The following is a 24,392-nucleotide window of genomic DNA, read 5'->3' as shown; positions in this document are numbered from 1 at the left end:
AAGGGGCTAGAGATGAGGCTACCTGTAACATTATGTCCTGTTGGAAATGGGTGCTCTAATAGGGAGTGTACCATAATGAACTGGAAGACTGAAACGCTTAAAATGCCTACATAAACAAGAATCTTTGGGCCAGTTCCTCCTTACTTAGTGTATTGTTCTACTCAGGCAAGCTCCCAGTGAAGTCACTGGAAATGATGCCTGAGCAACAACTGAGTTACAAGTGAGTAGAAAAGTCATCCTTTGGCTCTCTGTAAAGACAGACTAATGGTTTGAAATATGCATACCTTAAACAAAAAGAATCTCATTAAAACACTGCAGTTGGGAAAGAAAAAGACCAACATTTTCAACCATGGATGCCTAAATTTGGGAACCTCTCTCCCTGTGTAAGCACTTAAATAAGTGGTCTTGATTTTCAGAAGTTCTGAGCACTTGTGATTCCATATGGGTGCTCAGCAGCTCTGAAAACAGCACATTAATTTAAGTTGGCCTCAATAGCTGGAATTGGGAAATCCAGAGACATGGCTCCATACCCAAATTTAACTCTGAAAGCAAGAGTATTCCTGAGCACTTACCTCCTTTATCCCTGACACACTCTTGTGATCTTACATTATCCCACTTTCCGGCACTAGTCAAGAACCCATAACATTAATATCTTTCTCTCTGTGTTCAGTCCACAAACAACACCCTCCCTATTTACAATTCCACTACAAAGCACAATGTACTCCGTTCATCTCTACAGACTAAAAACAGTATATGCTTCTTGATCATCCTAACTGGATGTGAGACTCCACCACCCATACACAAGAAAGCTCTCTAGCCATTTTAGTTGAAGTCATCTTAGGTTGAATGAGAGCCCATCTAAACAAGGATTTCACAGCTCTGACATGCTACAAAAGCATGGTAATAGATTAGACTGCTTGCTTTGTATCTCTACCAAATACAGTACTTTTCCATGGAATACAGCAGTGCACTTATATATTTTTCAAATCCTGCTGAATTTTATGACAAATTTACAGTTATCAGGAAGCATAAGAAATTCCAATATGAAACACCTTCACTTCTGATCTGCATTAATGAACTGAACATATAGTATTACTTTTGTACCTGAACTTTGATTTTTCCTTCCCATATACTGCATAGCGGGAACAAACTCTGTTTGACATGAGAGTGAGTATTGATAGAGTCTTTCGTTCTAATTTCTGGAACAGAAAGGAGAAGGACTGCATTAGGCACAGATTGACCACTTTACTTGAAGTCTACAGGAGCATTCATATCAGTTAACGTGTTATTCAGTTTATTTTCCTAAATGAATCTGAATATCCTCATTAACCCTCAATGGTGTTCAGAACCAAGCAACTCTAAAAGCAGTGCTGAAATGACATGCAGCTTTCCTAGATGTCCACTATCACTTGTGGAGTTTCAGTTTTGTGATGGATCAAGGAGATAATTATATAGTCCTTAGGCCTATGTAAGATGTCCTGTCACCTGGGGTACTCCCACTGGAGCCCATTCTTCCTATCATGAATACTCTTCTTATTGGCTGCAATGCTGGTGAACTGTTGCCCTCTAGAGGTGATTCTTTTGTGTCCTGAGGAGTGTCCGAAATTCAGACCTGAGTATGTTAACTTGGCAGTTTTCTCAGCCATTTGAATTTCTCCTCCTAGTAATTCACTCCCTTTTAAAAGTGGCTTTTAACTTCTGAATCTCTTTACTTTTATTTAGAATTGCAAACTTACTTTCTTTCTCTTAAGTTCAGTATCCTCTAGAGGGGCAATTCTCTACCCTTTACAGACTGGGACCTCTGTTTCCCTACCAGGACCTTCTCCCATCTATCCAGGCCTGCTTTCCTATTTAGCAATATAGGAACACAGGGTGGTGGTTGTAACCCTCTCTCACCAATTTGTGATTTCCACCACGCTGGGAGATCATGATCTCCATGTTGAGAACCTCACAGCAGTGATTCTCAACTTGTGGCTCAGGTTTGGAGATTGCAGTGTGCTTCTTATAGGAGCGGTGCCCAAGATTACTTACATGCATGTTTCACCCAGGGCAGGGAATTCTACACAAGAGAACCTGGTAGCCTCAGACCCATTGAAATCCATTTTCCAACCTGGATCAACACCCAACAGGCACAGAGAGAGCAGTGATTTGAGTCTTCCCTTCCAGCAGCCAGAAGTGGGACATGGTCTACACCACACAGTTAGGTTGATGTGAGGCAATGTTGTATTGCACACATCATGAAGCAGCATCTGAACACCATGAAGAGATAATTTTGAACAATTCCTTTGAATAGGGAAATTGATCTCTATCTGCTAAAGTTTGAGAACTACTGGAGTAAAGACTTTGAATCTGCTCCCCATGTTCTTGGATCTTATGCCTTCATGTGCCATGGCTCCATCTGCTAGCTAAAGTCTAGAATGCCTTGTCTTTAGGTAAATCTGCTTGCACATGGCTGCAATAAATACATTGCGTGGCATGTCAGAGCTAGATGGTATTATCTGTTCTCATGAATATTAGATTATTTTCTGTTTGGCACTTGAGCTGTGGAGATATTCCTGTTTCAGATGTAATTGTTTATAATCTCTTTCTGGCTTGCTAAATATCATGCACTAGATCCTCAGCTGGTATGTGGAATGGCACAGGTCTACCGAGGTCCATAAAACAATGCTAATTTACACCAGCTGAGGGTTTTTCTCCAAATATCTAATAATACTGAGCAGCCAAATCATGAACTTCAGGATTTCCATTAAATCCCCTCTTATGAATCTCTTTAATTCAACAATTCGGGTGTCTCTCTGTTTCCTTTCCTCTTTTCAAAACCTCAAAATTGGCTCTTAACATATAAAATGGTTTTCCAGGATGCTGGAAATGACTGGAGTGGTGATTAGCAGTTGCCACTTAGTAGGAAATGAAAATCATGTTTGCTATGTTTACTTAATTTCTCTATAGGCTGACAGCAAAGTGAATTGGTGCACCTGCTCCACTGCATAGCAGTGAACCCTATTCCAATACGGGTGCATGGTGGTGCTAGGAAACCAAATAAGCCTATAGACTTCAAATGTGATCTTCCTGAACTACACAGTTAGACAGCGTATGGAGGTTGATTGAGAGCAAAAACCCTTTTTGTTACCAATGGAATTGTAACATTCTCTCCCACCTCTCTAATTTCCTAGCTCAATCTCTCCACCAAGGAAATGGTTTTGCATGTTCTCATCATTTCCTTTTAGGGATTTTGCAGCATGTTGCAGTGAAACTCCATAGCAATGGATCTCTTGCAGAAAGACTGCACTATATGGCCACATCCTTTTTTATGTGTGGTTATTCTTTAAAAACAAATTAAAATGCATAAACGAGTGGCAGTACCCATTTCCTCTTAGACAACTCTGAGCGTAACAAGATTGAGGTTTGCATAAGAGGGATATTGTTTGAGTATGCTGCAACAAAGCCCTGTATGGAGCTTATTCTCATCATGTGCATCAGAATCTTACAGGCAGCTGGTAAGACTATGAGAGCTGCATGAAACGTCTACAGTGAAACTGTCTTGTCTACCCATGGAGTGGAATTTGGACAAAGTTAGATTTTGTATCAAAATTCATGAGTTAGCCAGGTCATGATGTGAAACTTGATGGTTTTGGATGAGTTTAATTTGGAGTGCTGGGGTTTGACTTTGACAATTAAAGAGATATTAAAGGAGCACAAACCCATGGGGCTCAAATGCAGAGCAAATGTTCCATTGAGTAGCAAAACTGGTGAGCTTCACACAGCTTAATCATGATTAAAAGTCATTGGATGCCTGGGCTGAATCTCTACATCCTTTGGCAGAAATGTTCTAAGGTAACAGGGTAATACTTCATCACTGCTCTATACAGTAGATAACATTTATGATGCATGATGCTGGATTTTCCCCTCCCTTCCCACACCACTTTGATAGGGACTGTGTCAAGATTAAAGAACCAATAGAAGAGACAACTTATTTTAAAAAGTTTTAGTGTTTTACTGCTGTGGAAGTTGGCAGGAAGCAAGTGAAGGAGGGACACACTTACCTCTTTCAAGAAGCACACAGTAGGGCTAGGTGAAATGCAACAAGTCCCAACCATGGATAAGTAACTCTTTATAGAACCCACTAATACCAGCAGCGGGGCTTGTCCATAGTTACTGGAATACTCATACGTAAACCTAGAAGAAAGGCAGTATTTGGCTGGAGGGCTTGTTATCTGTGAAAGGGATTTTCAAAACCATTTCCTGAAGAAAGTCAATGACTTTCAAAGGGAGTTGGGGTTCTGATTCCCTTATAGGCTGTTGAGAATCCCGTCCCAGGGTTTTTGCAAATGCAACATATGCTATTTTAAATTTTTTTTTTAAATGGTGGTAGTCCTGAACGTATAGCAGTCTGCCCATAGGAGCCAGTTAACAAAAATGGGCATAAACCCATGTGAATGAGTCACTGCTGCACTAATGGAGATCAGGGCAGAAACATCCCAGCAAGTTTGTTTATTCATATGAATTCTTTGAGGATAATTGTAGGTATGGTCAGCATGTCTTCATAACTGTCACGGTAGAAAAGATATTATGATGGCTGCTTTAGGAGCACTTTTATTAGTTTCAGATAAATTAATAAATGGTTTAATAAACAGCATTTTTGTCATGACTGGCATCTGCCAACCCTGGGGAGTGAATTAGGTGGGTTAGCAATAAAAGATAAATTGAATAGGTAGAACCAGGTTATGGCCCTGCGCATCAATGTGCAGAGTGCAGAGTGGGGGAAAGAGGGGAAAATCTGTAGTGCTTGAGTCATATGGAGGGAGACATTATGTTTACATAAAGTGTAATGCTTGCAGGGAGACTATGGTCATGCCCATCCCTGTTCACTGTGAGCTAGCAAGCACTGGCAGTAGTTCTAACTGCCCCACCCACAACTTACTGCCAAATTATTGCTGTTTTCTGTGTGTTACAGCGATGCATCCTTTCCCCAGACTAGTAGTACAGCCACACAGAGGTGGCCCTAAATATAGTACATAGCCTCCAAATTCTCCCTGGTTTTGCACAGGTGAAATTTCAGGGTTAACAGATATCTCTTTTATTCATGGAGCATGTGACAGTTGCTTCCCTGACAGGCACTCACGTTGGATACTTTCTCTTGTTGTTTAGTTACTTTTTCTTAGATTATTAAACAACTGGTGCAAGAAGAAGGAAAGAAATCATAATAGTAAACGTATTCATAAATCTAACAATAAACATTGGCTCATGCCCAAATTTGGCAAACTTGGTAGTTAACATCAGACACCTAATTTCCACATTTATGTATCTAGGGAGAAATTTGCAAAGACACACAGGGAGTTAGACACTCACCTCCTTTTGATAGTCAATGGGAGTTGCGTGACTAAATCACTGTTATTCCTTTGAAAATTTCCCTCTAAAGCATCTAAAAAGAAATGTTACTATCAACCTCTACAGAGATTCAGGGCCAGATTTTAGGGCCTAAATATGCAGATAGGTGTCTAGCAGAATTTACAAAAATGTCTAAGAAGTTTAGGTGCCTATCTCCCATTCATTTCAAGGGAGATATGCACCTGACTCAGCTAGGCATTTCAATAATTTGTATTAGGTGCCTATCTGCAGGTTTAGGTATGTAAATGCCTTTGAAAATCTGGCCCTCAGTTCCCATGTTAGTCCCACAGGAGATCCCAGGAATGAGACAATAAATCACAGATTCAGCCTCTACAAAGGACTCACTGCTTTTTTCCCTTTCCCTTTTCCACCATCTCTGTCAGAGCAACCAACAGCTTCTTGAACGGAGAGAAATACAGCCTTTCATTGTGCCTTCTGACCCCCAGGACTACTACAATCCAAGGAAAAGATACTCTAGAAATTGCACTGCTGAGAGGTGCCATGGAGATTCTTCTTCAGACAGACACTCTGACCTCATTTTCTTTAAGAACGTTAATGTTACACTATATAATATTTTATTAAGCTAAGCCCTGGTGCTCACTGCCCCATTACGAGTGGAGCCCATCCCCAGGGACTGCGGTTCTAACCCATGTGCATGGCACACAGGGTGGGTAGGGGATAAAGGCTCCTTACAGCCTTGTGCATCCATATAGAGACAATACAGCACAAAAGATAAACTTCTATTAAGTGCTTAACCCCCATTCAATAACACTTAGCTGACACTTGCCTGCACCCAACCATTCGTAAGAGAGAAAAAACAGAATCCGATGGAGACAGTCTGTTGACTAGTGAATGAGTTGGTTTGACAGTAATTAAGGGATTTTATTTTGTTCTCAGGATACATTCAAGATGTGTGAAGTTCATAAGCTAAACTCAGCCTCTTATTGCTTACCTGTCTGCAAAATCCCGGGGGTCCTTCTTGAAGGCCTCGCAGAGTTCTTCATTTGATGGCTCCACATATGTAGGGAACTCTTTGGCCGGTTGGTGCAGGTCAGCCAGACAGAGCTTTCGCTCTAGCCCTTCCTCGGTACAGCAGGCCGCAGTCCCTGGATGCTCAGGGAAAGGAGAGTTTTCATCACAGGACTTGGCAGACAGAGCTAAAGACTGGATGGAAGGGTTGGAAAAGGAATGAGAGAACACTAATATCCAAGTTCCCAGTTGAGCCGTAATTACAGTTTTCACATTCTTTCTTAAGTAAAACATCGACTCCTTCTTTGGGTGAAATACACCAGAGAAATACCAGAGAAATAATACCAGAGAAGTGGGCTCTGTGGAGAAGCATTGGAGGTGGATTAGGTTGGTGATAGCCCCACGTTGGGGACATAAGCACAGATATATAGTACAGCACCACAGGGTCACTACCTCATTCCTCTGCGCTGGCCGCAATCCTTCCCAGTCACTTATGTGATTTAATGGGGGCATGTTATTTAGTAGTTCATAGCATACCCGGGAGGGTACCACAGTATACCTTGTCACTGTAATACTGTCCTAGTAACATGAGACTTCCCCTTCTGTTATTCATTCTCTGGTGAGCAGAGGGAAGAGGTAACTTTCTGGGGGGTGGGGATGAATGGGTTGTTTGAGAATTTTGTTAGCCATCTTGCTTCAGAATAGGGCCAGGTTATGATCCAAAAGTCTTACATGATCAGCAGTGGAAAACCTAATTGCTTAATGCATAAAGCAAGTACCAAAAATAGCGGGGACTCCAATGCAAAGAAAGAAAAGAGAAGGAAAACTACAGCGCCGCATTACAAAGTCAACGTTTACCTTCACTGCCCACACTGATACCTTAGCATAGGAGATAACTGCAGTATTTCAGACACTGGGGATGGTAATGGTGGATCAACAATCCATTTTTAATGATAATCACTGTAGAAAGGGATGGATTCTGGAGTCCTAATGAAGGCAAAATCCCATTGACTTGTTCTAAGTGAGAAGACTGCAGGATGTAGCTCAGAGTGGATTTGGTTTTGTAGCTTAGTGTCAAATTCTGCTTCGCCTCTATGGTTGCACGGGGTCTTTTGGCAGTGGATCTGATGCATTTCTGCTGTGGAAGGGAAAGGTAGGATTTTGGGGTGTGTGTGGGGGCTATATTGCATGGAGCAAAGGAGGATGCAGGGCACAGGGGCAGGTGAGAGCAGGCCTGTGGGAGAGGTGGAAGCAGATGATCTGCCATTCAAGATCCTCCAGTTCTCTGTCCCATGTTAGGTGAATGTAACTGGCATGGAGAACTACTTAGCCACATAGGAGATGTCGCCTCCACATAGTGGGTCTGCAGCTCTTCTGTGGCTGAGGGGAGAGTATGAAGATTCCTCACCCATATCTGTGCATCGGCCAGTGACTCAGGCTTGGTGCTTGCCTGATAGAGTTAGTCTGAAGAGGAAATAGGCAGGTGTGACTACAGCAGTGGGTACTTAAGTTGGCAGAAGTGGGCTGCCATATTTCCATGATGAGCTGGTCTGTTAGATATTAGATATTAAACATTTTTTCTAACTAAAGCTTTTTATTTCTCCAGCTGCAATTAAAACTGAACAGTTATCTGCGCTCAGGAAATGTGGAACAATCCTTTTTGTGGTTCCTTATCCACACTCTGAATATGATTTGTAAAACCTCTTAGTCGTTGGTACTATATAATAATAACATTTAGCTCTTATATATCACTTTTCACTTTTAGATCTCAAAGCACTTTACAGAGGAGGGCATTATCATTATCCTAATAGTACAAATGGGGAAACTGAGGCACAAAGCAGGACAGTGACTTGCCCAAAGTCAATGAACAATAGAGAGGGCCACAATCCACAAGCTTGGATCAGGATACCCCAATCTTTTGGCAATATGAAAACGTGTGTGTTGTTTCTTTAAATATGTAGCAAGAAGCCAGCGGCAGGCTCTAGGCAGAAGCTCTGAAGTGAAGCACAGGGTAGGAGGAAATAGGGGTCCCAGTAACCTTAGGGACAATACCATTTTCCTTATTACAGTAAAATTTAATACTTTCTTTGAATCTTAACTATCATCATATGACAAGCTGCTTGAAGTCTGGATCCAGACCTGAATTTTGTAGCTGGATCCCATCTCTATTAAATTATGTTAATGAGAGTTACATGTAAGCACTGACGAGACAATAAACCCCACTGACTTTCAGCCATATTCAGCATTACCTTTTAAATTAATTTCAAGATGCTTCCATATGTATTCACCTCCCCCCAGACTTCCCTGCCACTTTCATTAATTTAAATAGTGTTGCATCTACATAACCGTACACAAATTGGAACCATCACATTGTTCCTCCATGTTAAACATGTAATGATGTGGTTATGTTCAATATATTTTTCAGCCAGTAGATGCCTCTGTATGCCATTCAGAATTCCAGATAGTGTTGTTGGGAAACTGCATAATGAATTACGTTAGTCAAATATATATACTAAATAATGTTAGAGAAATGACTATAATATAGTAATGTAAGACAATAGAAAGGAATTTTTATGTGTGTCTCTGCTGGTGCAGCATTTCTGAATTTAGCTGGAAAAGCTTCAGGGCTGTGTAAACTCTGAAACCTGCTTTGTGTGTCTTTACTTTGTGTGTCTTTGTAAAACCTTGATCTGTGTAAGTAGACAAGTGAGTGTCATGAAGGAATTGTGAACTTTAGGTGCCCCCAAGATAAGCTAACAAGCAAAAATACAAACCACAAAAACAGACCAGTAAGATTAAAACAACTGGAAGAAGCCAGTGGGATTAATAGCAGAGAATAGAGGATAAAAGTAGACAAGTAAAAGTAAGTTTTAGCAGGGCAAGCAAAAATGTATGAGTTTAGTGATTTATGCATAAAAATATTTAGTCAGGGGTTTAGAATGGATTGGTTCATAGATGAGGTAACGTGGTAACTGAGTCTGCACAAGATATGGATTACGGACAACAAGAGAGTGGAGAAAAAAAGGAGAATAACACAACAGAGACCAGAGACTTGGAAAAAGTCTCCCTGCCCCCAGTAGAGGTAATTTGTAAGTGGTAATAGCACTGTCTTAAAATGTACAAAATAAAGGCTACAAGAAACTATTTAAGCTTAAATTGGAGTGGATCTTCTTTGTCATCCCACAGGGTGGTGCCTGGTAAATGAAGGAGAAAAAAGCTGAGACCAAAAGGCTGTATGGAAGCCTGTTTGCTTGTCTATAGTTAGAAGCTGTTTTCTTTAATAAATGCTTTTTGTTTACGATACTGTAATTCTATAGTTCATGACTTACCCCAATTTCATAGCAGTTGGGGTCGGCCCCTTGGGCACAACACGTTTCTGCCAGGGAGACCACCTCTTTCACAAGGTGACTGATCTCTTCAAATGTGGCATTGGAGAATTTCTTGCTGTTCATGATGATTGTTCTGTGAATAAACAGGAGGTGAAGATCTCATGGCAGGTTTAGGGAAGTGTTTATTTTTCTCTGAAACCCTATTGAAATAAATCTGTCCAAATGCAGCTACAAGTTTTACATGAAGAATAGCAGCTCTGAGTCTAAAATAAGAATGAGCATTTTCTTTTAAAGCAACATTTTGACTTATTAAATGTCATCAGAATCTGTGCTATTGCTTTTCAGCCTTATTTTCAACGTGGCTGTATCCCAGCTCCTATAGACACGTGCTAGTTCTATGCAAGCCAGCATGCTAAAAATAGCAATGTAGCTGGGGTCAGAGAGCCTGATGCTGCCATTCCAGTAGGTGGCTGGGATTTTCAAATCCTAAGGAAGTTAGAAACCCACATTCCATTAAAATGCAATATGATTTAGGTACTTAACTTCTTTTGGAAATTCCAGGCAAACAACTTACAGTCTAAGGCCCTGATCCTGCAAACATGTGTGTGCTTAATCTTACTCATGTGAACAGTCTCACTGAAATCAATCGGGCTCCCCATTTATAGAGTTTAATTATCGTTAAAGTTTTTACAATGACTTTTTCTGTTCATAATATTTTTTCTAACTTGGCTTGTGTGCTATGTCTCAGCAGTATGGGTTCAAAGTCAATGCTTCACTGTTATTGGAGGTACATACAGAGATCGGTAGTTGTCTTTTCCCATGCTGTTGATTTCTTGACAGACTTTGTCCAGTAGATAGTCTCGACCTGCAAAACCAGTCACAGGAGGGTTATTTGTTTCGATAAAACAGATACAGAAGAAAACAAAGCATAATATCACGTCTCACTCTGTCCTTTTGAAGGCAAAGATGGGCTTGAATGAGACCAAAAAAAAAACCCAAACAAAAAACCCTACCAAAACAAGATATTCCACTGCATACACTTCTCTTTCTGGGGAGAGGATGAGAAAACAAACGTGACAAATGTGTCACATCCTTCACTGAGGTACTGGAAGATGCTCAGATCGATGGTGATGAACATAGTACAACAACCTATATATGATAGAATCTGTATGTTTTTAAGGTTCTGGTCGAAAGGCCACTGAAGTCCATGGGAGTCTTTCTGTTACTTCAATGGACTTTAAGTAAGGCCCTCCTTTCCAAAAGGAGAAGATGAAAGAGAGAGAATTAAAGCTAGTTTATTTTTTAAATGGAAAGGTGTTGACATGTCTATTCCCATATTCTAGCCATCTCTTCTGGAAAAGGAAAACAAATTTGGCCACTATTATCATTAGAAAACAACTGTCTATGTCACCTGGCTCATTTTGCACATGTGGTAAGGTTATCTTTGTAGAAAAGCAGTAGAGTGAAATTCACCCCGTACATAAATTCTAAGTATCAATGACTTCCCTCTTAAATCTTCAAAATAGGATTCTAGTAGTGCAGAAAGCTTGTGCTGGCCTGCTGCATAAAATTTAATAAAAAATAATGCCATAGGGCTGTTCTGAACCATTCTATAGAGTTAAATACAGAATTATATCCCAGTTGCAGAATTCCATTGAATGGCTTTAAACAAACCAACCCCCACTCTCCAAAGCCCCCCACAACGCTACAAAGAACATATTTCTCTTATCAATTTGACACTGTAGACCCTTAGAGTAATTTTCAAAGAACTTTAATTAATTTTCTTAAAACCCTATTGGTTTCATCCATAGTTAATTCAGTAGGACTGTTCTATAAGGATGTTTTTACATACAAAATAGGTATACACTGAAAATCAGGATAATTTTGAACAGCCCCATAATAGCTCAGGTACACAAAAATAATTTTACTATTATAAAGTACTATTCAGAAGGCGGTTTCCGCCTCCTTCAAACAGCATGTGACTTCCTGCTGTTTCCTACAAAATTAGTTTTGTTAACAATTTCAAATGAGCTTTTGAATCACTTTGCCCCTTAACAAAGAGATTAGGTGGAACCACTACCATCTGCCTGCCATAAACACAATAGCAATGGATCCTGTAAAACTGTCTCACAGTTTAATAAACAGATTTTCCCTTATGGATGTTTATAATGGAAAAGCAGGCCCATTTGAACAGCTGTGACCATACTGTATTTCCCCAGGGAGCAAACAGCAGACAAAAAAATGTGTGAAAAGGGTGGGTCTGCTGTCTCAGAGAGCAGGATATCTGAAAAATGATGCAAGTATGCTTAGAAAAGCCAGCTGTCCTGCTCAAAAGAATGAAGATGAAGGCAAGGTGACCCAGTGCAGAACTACACTAAAACAAAAGAACATGGATTATGAAACCTTTCAAATGCTTTTTTAGAACTGCTGGGTTAAAGGTAGTATTGTTGCTGCTATTGTTTTTATTATTTAGTACCTACCATAGCAGAATCAGGGCTTGTTCACACTTACCCGGAAATTCGGCGGCAGTCGACGGGAGTTACGCAAACTACGCAGAGGAGTTTGCGTAACTCCTGTCGACTGCTTCTGCGCGCTGTTCACATTGTGCTGAGCCGACGGGAAAAGCGTTCCCGTCAGCTCAGCACTACGCTAGTTGAGGAGGTGGATTTATTAAGTTGACTCCCTCATGGATTGAGCAGGTCTCACTGACTGCTCAATCAATCATGAAAGATCGATCTGGCGGCGACGATTTTGCCGCCGCCAGTGTAAACATAGCCTCAGTATTGCTTTCTTCCCGACTCTTTCTTACACTGGTTTTTACACAGGTGCAACTCCACTGGTTATTGGGGGAAGTGTATGGCTTAGACTCCTCTGTGTTCCTGGGCACTGGATATGATAGTGTAAAGATGTTGTAGTGGAGTGGAGAATTCCTTCTCTGCCCCCATACATGGGAGACATGAAAATGAGCTCCATTAATGGGTAGAGCTCCATTAAGGACGAGTGTCTGGAGGTTCCCATAAGACTGCACAACTAAGAGAAGCTTAATATAGTGCAACCTAATGCATCATAGATGGCCTTTGGCATCCTCTTAGTAAACACTTCACCTCAGGGTGAATGCGCATGGAGTGACTTAATTCTTCTCTTTAAGGCACTTAACCGGTACTACTGGGCATTTTCAGAATTTAAATAAAGCTTGAAAAATCACAGAGGGAAAATGATAACATTTTAAAATACAAAATCTCATCTTGTTTGTCTGAGATTCCAGTTTGCTCAATGCCTGTGCTGTCTTTGTTTGAATAATTAAAGCTTCTAGTAGGGCTGGCATGATCCAGTCACCTCATCTGGCTCTTTGCTGCATTACACTCATATTTACCTGCTTTGGACAGCAGGAGAGAATAATACTTGAAGCCCTTCATGCTAGAGGCTGTTCTTCACGCACAGATGTCATGCGGCAATTCTCAGCTTAAGGAACATTTCATTAAAAAAAGGAGGCAGGCAGAAATGGCTACTTTCCACTTGGGGTAAATATAGAATAAGGACATCTTTGTCATTAAAAGCAGTGTGTTTACCTGTGATAAACACAAAGTTTGTCCTTGGGTCAAATGTCTGAGTGTTTGTGAAAATATTAGCTTGGACACAAAATGAAAAGTGGGAGCTTTGCCTAATGCTACTTTGAGCCTGTTTTACCGAGAGCTAGATTTTTGGCTTTGCCACAAGCCTTGGGGAAGAGGTGTAGTAGCAGTTGCTTCCCCACCTGCTTCAGGAAGATAGTAATTTGTTGCTGTCCTGTATCATTAGCAAATTATAACCTCCCCCTGCACTGATTCAGGATGCTGGCTTGTGCATTGGCTCTGCCCATTTCCTTCTCAGCCCTGCCTACCTGCTTGGTGTTTCCAGTGGAGCTACTCATAGACTCTAAAGTCAGAAGGGACCAATATGATCATCTGGTCTGACCTCCTGCACAATGCAGGCCACAGAACCTCACCCATGCACTCCTGCAATAAACCTCTAACCTATGACTGAGTTATTGAAGTCCTCAAATCATGGTTTAAAGACTTTCAGGTACAGAGAATCCACCATGCTACATGGAGTTATGAACTACACAATGCAAGTAACAGTGCAGAGTTCAGCCCTTAGCGTATTAGGGAAGGGCAAGGATCCTAGCGTGTGTGGAGAACCCAGTCTGGAAATAAATGTATTACCATTTTGGTGAAAGACTTCTTTTAAAATCAGTGGGAGACCCATTCAAGAGTATAATTTAGATCTCAGTTTCCAATATACTCGATTTAATTTTTTTTAACAAACTTTTCTTCATCCCGGCTGAATTTTAAAACACATGCTCAATATTTCCTATAAATAAATGATTATTTTCTCTCTTTCATTTCACTTAGCCTTCAATACGCAATGCCCAGTGCAGGACACAAGTTATTAGCAATCTGAGTGATAGTCCCATTAATCTTAATACCACATAAAAAAGCTTTGTCAGTTAAAGCTGCAGGCACATATCAGTGGCCTGAGTGTATATAACCTTCCACATCTGTTAGCGTCAGAAAGCCATTTCAAAGTATGGGGATTCACCAAGTGCCCAAATCACTGTTCCCCAAGGCTTATAGAAGATGGGGACGGAAAAGAGAATCTCATGACTCCCCTCCCTTCTCTCCCGCTCCATCCTCCTCTCAGGGCCCACCCAGAGGAGGGGAGTGCAGGGATTCTTCACTGCCAGGGATTATGCCCTGTTCTCCTTGGGGCCTGGGAAGTAGTAAGTGGTGGCCAGATTGAGAAAGAGTAGAAGGCATTCTTCACTCCAGAGCACCACCTGCAGGGAGACCAGTGAGCACTGAGAGATGGCAGGAGGGAGTGGGAAGGGCATACTTCTGAAATGGAATTAGAATATAGAAGATAGAGAATTCTGGAGGTCAAAGAAAAGATTAGCAAGGATGTGAGAACAAAAGCACAGGAGAATGCAGGGGTAGCATTTTAGGAGGAAGACAGGGAGAATTGTTATTACTGTTTCTTTCTGGTCAGGTGCTAACGCAGAGCTCAATTCTGCCCATGGATGTCCAGACAACTCACATTAATATCAATGGAAGCTGTGAAGATACGTCCTATAGAATAATTTTGCCCATTAAAATCAAAACAGAACATACACTATAATTTTAGATGATTTCTTTAGGGAAGAAGAACAAAAGGAAATAAGAGAGAGAGGAAAGCACTGCTGCATGTTCAGTTTGTTACAGAACTCATTGGCTAGATTTGATCAGGTTTCTGGAAGACCCATTCATGCTTTTCACATAGTATACAGTTGTAACTCTGAAATTTGTGTTTGCATATCTAAATAAAATTGTAGCCTTATTTTTAAAGCACTGAGAACCAGCAGCTCCTAGTCACCTCAAGAGACAATTATATACAAAATCTGTGCAATATTACAATTTAATGTGTGACATTCTTTTATCCTAGTCTGGCTAATCCTGAAAAATGCGGTGTTATGTCTGATAAGAAAATGAATATAATAGCCCTCTTTCTTCTCTTACTTGTTGTAGTACAAATAAAGAGTAGGCTTTGTTTTTCTTTTGAATTACTGAGAGATCCATTCTTTTATCACAAAAACCTTAAAAAACTTGTTTTACAACTTAATATAGAGATAACTTAGGATACATTGGAGATTTGCACTGCAGTCAATGTACAAGAGTAAGTTTGTTTCAGTGCGTCTTCCAATGCGAATGTAAACCGATGAAGAATCTGCAGATGTGTCTGACCTCCAGGCAGATGTGTTTTTGCCACAGCCTGCTTTCTTGGTTCACACTTCTGTCTGGCATTTTCTGTTCTGCTATTCTCAATGGAATATGTATCCTGTTTATTAGTTGTCCTATCAAAACTCTGTGATATCAAGTTTTCCTCCTTTTTTCCTCCTATTTTCCTTATATTAATATTTTAATTTTAAGTTTAATATGGACTATTGTTGAAGGGGTTTCTCCTTTTCTTTGTATTTAAAAAAGAGTTCTCAAATTATCAGGTTTGATGGTCAGTGATGACCCTTTTCTTTATGGCTTTTATAAGAGGCAGAATTTTCAGGACAATCTAACAAAAATTACTAATTACTAAGGGGTTATCAGAGAGAAAAGGTGGGTGAGATAGTATCTTTTATTGGACCAACTTCTGTTGGTCAGAGACAAACCTTTGAGCTCCACAGAGCTCCTTTTCTGGGGTTACCTGACATCTGACACCTCGTTATATAATAAGGAGTAGTTCTGTTGAAATCAATGAAGCTACACCATTGTAAAGCCTGTGTGAAAGGTGAATCAGGCCCAATGAGAGTTTTAATTAAATACATTAGAGTTGATGAAGTAAGGGTGAACATCTACCTATCTATCCATTGGTCTTCGTGTTTTGTATAGTGGCCATCACTGAAGTATCTAAAGTTTGGATTTTCAAAAAGCGGTTCAAAAGGAATTGGGGCCCCAACTCCCACTTAAAAATCAAAAGATGCTTCTTAATATCTCCCTCTAATTATCTAGAGACAAAGTTTTCAAAAGTGCCTAAGTAACTTAGGGCCTACATCCCATTGTCTTTTAATGAGACTGAGGCTGCTGAGTGCCTAAGTCACCTCTGAAAATGGGACTCAGCCTTCTAAGTTATTTAGGTACTTTCAGAAACAAATGACCCTTGTTTTATTGATGTCAGTTTTTTTCTGTATTGGCTTCTTTTGTCTTTTCAGCTGCAGTACTGATGGCACAAAGCTGTAGATTGCAACAGATGCACAGAAATCAATTACTGTTATAATAAGAACCAATAGAGGGTGCTATGGACCATGTATTTCTGAAATACAGAGCTCTTGATTTTATGTTCAATCTGGAAAACTCATAGGAATGAATGTGCTCATCAAAAGAAATATCAAGTACCACAGTGCCAAGTAGCAGGACAGATAGAAGGAAAAGGAATTGCTATAAATCTTTGCAATAGGTGAACGTGAATGATAAATTGCAGTGGAATTGCTATAAAATGATACACTGTGCAGATATTATAAAGCTTCAACAAAGATCACTATGATCCATGTAATTACAGCAAGTACCAAAGAAATTGTGAATAAGCCCCTAATCTCTGTAAAGTGGTATTGGTTTTTCAATAAACTGTGTAGGCTGAAATGTGGGGCCATCAGGTTAAATATCAGTATAATTTTAGAAACTCTGCTGTAACTTTTACATTATTTTTACAGAGACATTCACACCTGGAAAGGTATTTATAATGAAGACAGGATGAATCTAGTTTCTGCAAAAAGTTGAAAGAGTAAAATTTTCAAAAGCACCTAAAGATGTAAATAGGGGCCTAGTAGGATTTCAAAAGCACTGAGGACCCAGATATGTGCCTAAATGTCTTTGAATATCTCCTGTTGAATTTAGTTAGGTATTAAATATCTTTGAGGATCTGGGTCCAGGTGCCTAACTCCCAACCTAGGTGCTTTTGAAAATCCCCACTAGGCATCTGTCTGCAGCACTAGGAACCTGAATACCTTTAACGTCTTGCCCTACATCCCATTTTCAAAAATGACTTGGGCATTTAGGAGCCTAAGTCTGATCGACTTTCGATGAGACTTGGACTCCTTTTGAAAGCAGGACTTAGGCACTTTTGAAAAAAGAATTCCCATGTTCTCTTTTACCCTTAAACTGCCATTTCTGGCAATACTTTCTGCAGGAGACTCTTTAGAAAATCTGAATCACGAAAGAGCATGGGACACAAGTGGGCAGTGAGAAATGTATAGCCCAGATAATCTGGTGGAAATCACCATCGTTCCATTGGAACTTCAATGGCACAAACCTGATTAACACTATCTGGTGATCTGGCCCACAACATCTAGAAACCAGCTAGACCTAATCAAGTCAGGGTCTGGTGGAAGAAATAAAAGCCCAGTAATTAAATGGTTCAGTATGTGTACATATGCACAGTTTGTGTGGTTGGGATAAGCAGCTGAAGATTTGATTGAATAACATGAGGGGTAAAAATATCCCTCTTTTCCATCTCTCTTTGCCTACTGGGTTAGCTCTGAGGAGAACATGGGCCTGATTCTGCTCTCACTTACACCTCTTCCCCAGCCCAGACCCATTTGTGATTCACAGTGTGTGACACTGACCGCAAATGGGAACACACTAAAATTAGTAACACAGGACGTTTACCATACTGTAGGAACCATTCTTGTAGTGTAATTAATTCTCTCTCAAACCACCATGTCACATTCTGTATTTCTGATTCAAACAATTTCAACAGTAAAAGGGAGAGGACACCAAATGTGCCTGGAGTGTAAGAATCTTTGGGATTAAAATGAATGATATCCCTTGAAATAAACTACATTTAAGTGGTAGGCTAAAATTCATACATTTTAAGGCCAGAAGGGACCATTAGAGACCATGACCAAGTCTGTGTTAACCCACTATCTTCAGATGATGCTCTCAGGGACACTTGTACAACACCTTTCTTTCTGTGGAGTTGCACAGATGTAACTGAGTTGGAACTTAAACAATTCTGATAATTATTAATAGAATTTTGCTCACTCTCTCTTAGTCGTGTCAACTCCGCAGGACAAAGCAGAATCAAAAAGCAGCGAAAGCTTATTTTTATCATTAATCTTATCAGATTTTGAATGCACTTAATTAGCATAGCTGCTTAGTAAGAAGGCAGCATTTTAGAGCAAAAGTGTGTTTTAATGAGTCAGTTGCATAGACTTTGCAGGACACAAATTAAATAGATGGATGGGGAAACTCCCATTTTCTGAAATGCTTCAAAGTGCTGTCGTTTTCTTTGTTTTTGACGTTTTTGGTTGTGTTAAGGTCAGATGCTATCTGACTATGCTAATATGAATCTTTCCCAACCTCCAACAGACAAATGATGATCCTGCTGGTGTGATGAGGTGTTCAGCTACGAGACATTATTTAGTTTGTATCCCACTAATCTACTAGAGTCAAAGCAGTTTGACCCTGTTCTCCTGTTAGAACAAGTAGCCTCTGCGTGTGACAGCTCTTTATTAGAACACTTTCCCTTTACAGCCAAAGTAAACACAGCAAATTTATTTTTGACCTGGAATATCTGCTCATTGATACACTTTGGTATTGTGGCTTAAGTTTTTACTATCTAAACCTGAAAACAAGGCTGCAAGAGCTTCAGCTAAACATAGAGACAAAATATATACAGAATTCACTGCCTCAGTGGTTACAAAACAATTTAATATGTGCTTATAAATAAGGTGTTACTGATAGTCTACCAGCTGTGAAAAGGACTTGGTAGTCACAGAAAATTATACTACAAGTTGGACTTAAACAAAACATACAACGTTGTTGGTTTCTTTCTACATGAAATGGCTGCACAGCTCAATCAAATAACCCCTGTTCATTAAGAACCTGATCCAAAGCCCACTGAAATCGGGGGGAATCTTCTTATTGACTTGAGATCAAGTCTTTAGATTAGGCCCTAGAAAACTCTGAAGACACCAACATCGCACGCAGCCTCTGCCCTACAATTCCTCCTTGCAGATTGAGAGCTACCTCTGAGCTGCACACTGAGCCTTATATCCCACTCTGTTCTGTGACATAAATGAGAAGCAATTAGCATGTTTACCTGCCAAATGAGGTTGAGGAGTATGGGTGGAAGGGACTGGAAACTAGATGGCTTCCTCCAGCTCCAGTTCTGAGCCAGTGGCAGCCTCTTTGAAGGAGTTATGCTTGATTTCAGGGGTGTGGCTGACTGGCTAGAACAGAGTAGGAGAGCAGCTGCTGTGGGCAGCATGAGCCCTTCAGAAATCCATATAGTTTTCGGCAGAAAACACTATGGAAATTAATGCTTTAATGGTATATACTCCACTCTGGGAGTGTCTGCAACTTAGACTCTCCTATAGAGCTCACCTCGACTAGGTAATGTGTTCAAACTACAACTTGTTCTGTCTACACTAGCATTGTTAAACGTGTTAGCTGTCACATGTTAGGCATCACCTTTTAAATACACACCTTTTTGCTACCGTAGATGGCGCCTTGAGCGGGTAATGGTGGTGTGATGCCATTGATCAGGGCTCCAATGGTAGCAGGACTAAAGAGCAGGCCATGTTTTAGGGGGAAGTAGTTTTATCCCATAGGATCCCGAAGTGCTTTATTTATTTAAACAGACATGCTAACATGCAGGGATCACTTCAGCTCTCATTGAAAGGTAGCTGGCTCCCTGTAGCCTGAAACATATCACCTGTTTAAGAGTGCACAGAAACACCTCAGAGAAGTTGGAAACAGAAGTGAAAAATCTCTTGTCCAACTGAAGGCTGTGAGGACATCTGGATAGTAGAATGGGAATAATCTCACATCAAGACACAAGTTTGCAGCCTTAGTTCTTGTGAAAAATGCCATAGTGTCTTTAATGACCATAAGGGCTCAGCTTTATTTATGCTAGATGGCATCTTTTTGGCAATTTTTAAAATCTGGTCAGGTTAACAAGGGTATGTTACTGATGTGGAAAAGTGTGTGTGTGTGTGTGTGGGGGGGGGGGGGGGGGGGACACACACACGACAGGATGGGGTGGAAATTAAGCCTTGCTTGATAAAGCGTTTCTGTATAGGAGAACTATCTGCTATTGACACATCCTTCCAACACTGCAGCAGTATGGAACGCCTTTCTTTAAACCCTATTATTGCTGCTATTATTACCGGAGAGCTCACTGCAGAGCAGTATAAGGTATTTGCTCAACAGGAACTAGGCCTGTTTTCACCACAACCCTCCCCAACCATGGGAACTGGGTTCAAATCTCTTATGGAACTAGAGGGCACAAGTTACAAGCTTTTTATTTCTTTGTAAATATGATGTGAAAGGCTTTCAAGTGAATGTACTGATTGTGAGCCTGATAGGTTAGATAACTGATGTAGGCTGTCAAACAGTGACTGTTTGAAAGAGAGAGAGATGGAAAAATGGAGGGTGAGATAGTTCAGTTCATTCAGATCTTGGCTTTTCTGCTGAGACTGCCTATGGAAGTGGAAATTAATGCTAGCAGTGGTAATTTTGTCAACCAGGTACTTGTCCACTATGATTCGGTTGAGACCAACAACTCGTTTTATGCAGGTCACCAAACAAGAATGAGATGAGAACTTTTAGTCATGACTCAAACTGTATGACACTCACCAGTTTTACTTTGCCAGGGATCATAAGAACTTTTTCTTTGTATTTGATCGTTGCAGTTTTTACCTCTTGAATTCTAAGGTCAAACAAATCCTAAAGCATAAATAAAACTCAGTCGAAGCCCTAAGTTTTATGTCAAAGCTCAATGAAATGATGATTTGACACAAACCCAAAACTCCACCAAGGTTCACGCAAACAATTGACTAATGTTTGCATTTATAAGATACCTCAGGAACTTTCATTGTAAACTTTTCATACAGCTTTGCTTATTACTGACCTGAAGACATATTAAATCTGGTATATGACAGATGACAAAGAACTAATAAGTCTTTTAGTCACCTGATCCATCCAGCTCCCACCTAGAAGCTCAAGTTGCATGAAGAGAAAGATACAGGTCAGGTTTTAGGCAAAAAATTTCAAGGCTCAGATACTCAGCTGATATAAATCTTTCTTTCAATGTCTTCAGTGAAGCAATGTTGACGTACACTAGCTGAAGATCTGACCCTAAGAGTTCAGAGCCTCTAAAAATTTGCTCATGTAAACCTACCAAGGTATTTTCCCTTCCCAATCTTTTCCCAAGCCAGTCTTCCTTTTCCCTCTCCCCTGGATCCAACCTGTGATCATATTTTTCTTTCTTCATCTTTCACAGAACTATAAACTCTCTGGACAATTCCTGTTTTCCCTTTTGACTCTTTCTTTAGTGCTTCTTTCTTCAAGTCGCTCATGTAGCATGCTGCTACTTTAAAATATTGTAGGCTCTTGACATTTCCAAGGTCAGATTATCCTCAGAATTTGCTGCATCCATCTTTGTTATTTCTTTCACATCAAGAATCCAATTAGTGCTTTAAAAAAAGAGAATAATTCCTCCACTATTTCCCAATTATCAAAAGTAATTAAAATATTAATTGCTGAGTAATCTGCGGCATTTAGATCTCATGACAATACTTTAGACTTCTAAAACAGAAAAAAAAAAAAAAAAAAACCCAAAAAACATCATGGGCCAGAAGCTCAGATGACGTAAATCAGTGCAGTTCTATTGAAATCAATAGTTACATCAATTTACAATTAGCTGAGGATCAAGCCTTATGTGATTACAGTTGCTAAGGCTGTACAAAGTTGTTATTATAGAACTGATTGTCCTGTCAAAGAAAGGGAAAAATCTCTAGTTTCCTACATCTTTCATTCCAATAGAGGTTTTGTAACATTTGAGCTTCTGGGGCATTCTTTAATTAAATCAGCCCTCAAGCTATGTATTGGCATCAAAGGAAAGGTTTTCAATCATAGAAGCAAAACAACTCTGTTCAGCAATGTGAAATAACCACATATTCCTTTTGCTTTGCAGTGTTAAAAATTTAAGCAAGAAGCCTTTCTAAATCAATACAAACAAATGCCAGTAGATAGACTCTTTTAATGTCCCATTTTCTTTTGTTGTTTTGCATGGAGATTAGCCCCAGGGAGTTATTCCTAATATGATCAAGTATTAGCTTTAATATCACAACTCAGTAATTTTCAAAGGCAAGGTTGCTATAATTCATTTTCACTTACATAAACTAATGTATATAAGTTATAAAATAAATAGATATATGTTTATTTATAATTCATATGACTTGTTGCAGAACTTTGTGAGTCTGCAAGTGAAGATTCAAGTAACCAAAGTGAGAATTTATGGTTTTGTCCTGCAAATTCTACTCAATGTCTTTCATTTTGTAAATCAAGTAAGTGTTTGTGAAAGGTACCAGACTGAAAGCCCTAGAGAGGGCCATGTTCTCCATATGAATCCTGGCAGAGACAAGGCCCTGAACTTTTCTTTTTCCACAGAACAGTTGTAGCATGGCCAACAAGAGCAGCACAATCAATCGCTCCCTTCACATTGCTCAACAATGTGCCTCAGTTCTCATTTGGAGGGACCACTTGTGAGACAAAGATGATACTTCAGTCTTAGTGCCCTATCAGAACTTTGCTTCCCGGCTTGAGTCTCCCTGCAGGGGCGGCAATTGTGATGTATCATTTTTTGATGACACTCTGAAGCCCACTCCTCCCCCAGTCTTCAAACCCCAAGCTCCAGCTTCAAAGCACTGGCTACACAGCTATTTTGAGAGTGCTAGTGTGAACCTGCAACTTTGTGTCTGTTGACCCAGGCTGGGAGACTCACTGTGAAGAGGTACCCCAAGAATTGGAAAGATTTCAGCAATGCATTTTGGACAGGCCATACAACAGCTATCAGGTCATAATGAGTCAGATCCTCAGCTGGTCTAATTGTTGTAGTTCCACTGACTTCAATGGGGCTATGACAATTTACACCAGTGAGGCACTGACCCAGTAAGTTTAGTTCACTACCAGCTGTGACCAAATATGAAAAAGGGTGCAAAGTTCTATTGCTGATCTACAGCTGTACCGAGACTTTGTCTATTTCATGAATTCTGAGTTTGTGTTGTAGCAAGAAACTCTCATCATATTGGCAGTCTAATTAAAAACTCAGTTCATTAACACTCGTTAGTAAGTGATAATTCCATTTGTTATGCCAAACAATTAAGAGACTGCATTAATCACTACAGCATCTGAAGAGGTTCATGTTAGTGCCTGTTGTTGAAAATCAAACACCTTAACAGCAGAGGCATCAATTGCTATGGGGTAAAAGAGGCAGTTGTTCCCTCCTTTCACCAGTTTGCTCCCCACCTCAAACTTTTCGTAAGTCTATAGAAGACATAATGGAGCATGATTTTTGCCTCCCACCCAGTCTTTGCAAGATATCATATAAGCACACTAACACAACTTTGCCAGCCCTAGAATTTTTCTGAAATGACGCCCCTTCTGAATGGTACTGTACACAACATACCATTGTCTTTATCTAAACAATACTTACTCCTACCTGAGGGCTTGATCCAGCTTCCATTGAAACTGATAGAAATTTTTTTCTGTGATTTCAATGGAAGTTGGATGGGGCCTTCACAATAGAAAGTTTTACAGGAGCAATGCACTGTGTAAGCCATCTTACCTCTATGTAAAGCATGACCCAGCGATACAGCAGCAAGCAGCAAGACTGTTACTACCTTCATTTTGTAATTACACTGGATCTAAAGGGATGATATAATCACTTTTTGCCTTCTGCAGACTGTTTCCCAAAAGGTAGCACTGTAGAGGTCATTCTGGCATTTATATCACAACTGCAAATTAGCAGATGAATGATTAATCTAGGCTCAGAAGCAGAGGGCATGATTCTTGGCCTAGCGGAGATAAAAGGGAATGATTAGTAAAGACAAATAGACTTCACCGATGCCAATGTGTCCAAAATCACTGTGACTTTAATTATTAACTCTGCAAAACTGGAATGCTAGCTATACAATTCCAGTCACATTTTTTATCATTCCAATGTTTTAACTAACGAACAATGTAATAGGAATTTTAAAAGTGTGTCTGGTGTGAGGGAAAACCTACAGTCTATGTGTCATCTTATTGCATATCAGTTTTCATCCTCAAAGTGCTTTACAGACATTAACTGATCCTGACAACATCTTGGGATGAAGAAATTAAGATGGTTGCCCATTGCCCTGAAACTGGGATTAAAATT

General features: G+C 40.0%; 1 protein-coding gene across 2 annotated transcripts in view; it reads right to left on the bottom strand.

Moving 5' to 3' along the window:
• GC (GC vitamin D binding protein) overlaps nucleotides 1-23,974 on the bottom strand; it is a 37,274-nt gene extending 13,300 nt beyond the window's left edge. For both annotated transcript variants that reach the window (XM_067557011.1, XM_067557012.1), the window contains exons 1-6: nucleotides 23,820-23,974; nucleotides 10,482-10,551; nucleotides 9,687-9,819; nucleotides 6,341-6,552; nucleotides 4,044-4,176; nucleotides 1,105-1,199 (exon numbers count right to left, since the gene is read on the bottom strand). In XM_067557011.1, the coding sequence (XP_067413112.1) occupies nucleotides 1,105-1,199; nucleotides 4,044-4,176; nucleotides 6,341-6,552; nucleotides 9,687-9,819; nucleotides 10,482-10,551; nucleotides 23,820-23,880 (704 nt within the window). In that variant the 5' untranslated portion in view covers nucleotides 23,881-23,974. The remainder of the gene's footprint in view (nucleotides 1-1,104; nucleotides 1,200-4,043; nucleotides 4,177-6,340; nucleotides 6,553-9,686; nucleotides 9,820-10,481; nucleotides 10,552-23,819) is intronic.
• Nucleotides 23,975-24,392: the final 418 nt, after the last annotated feature.

Source organism: Emydura macquarii, unplaced genomic scaffold (assembly GCF_026122565.2).
Source record: "Emydura macquarii macquarii isolate MOO-44397 ecotype Brisbane River unplaced genomic scaffold, CSIRO-AGI_Emac_v2 contig_1790, whole genome shotgun sequence".
Classification (NCBI taxonomy): Eukaryota; Metazoa; Chordata; order Testudines; family Chelidae; genus Emydura; species Emydura macquarii.
The sequence above is the reverse complement of the archived record's forward strand: the minus strand, read 5'-3'. Positions and strand labels throughout refer to the sequence as shown.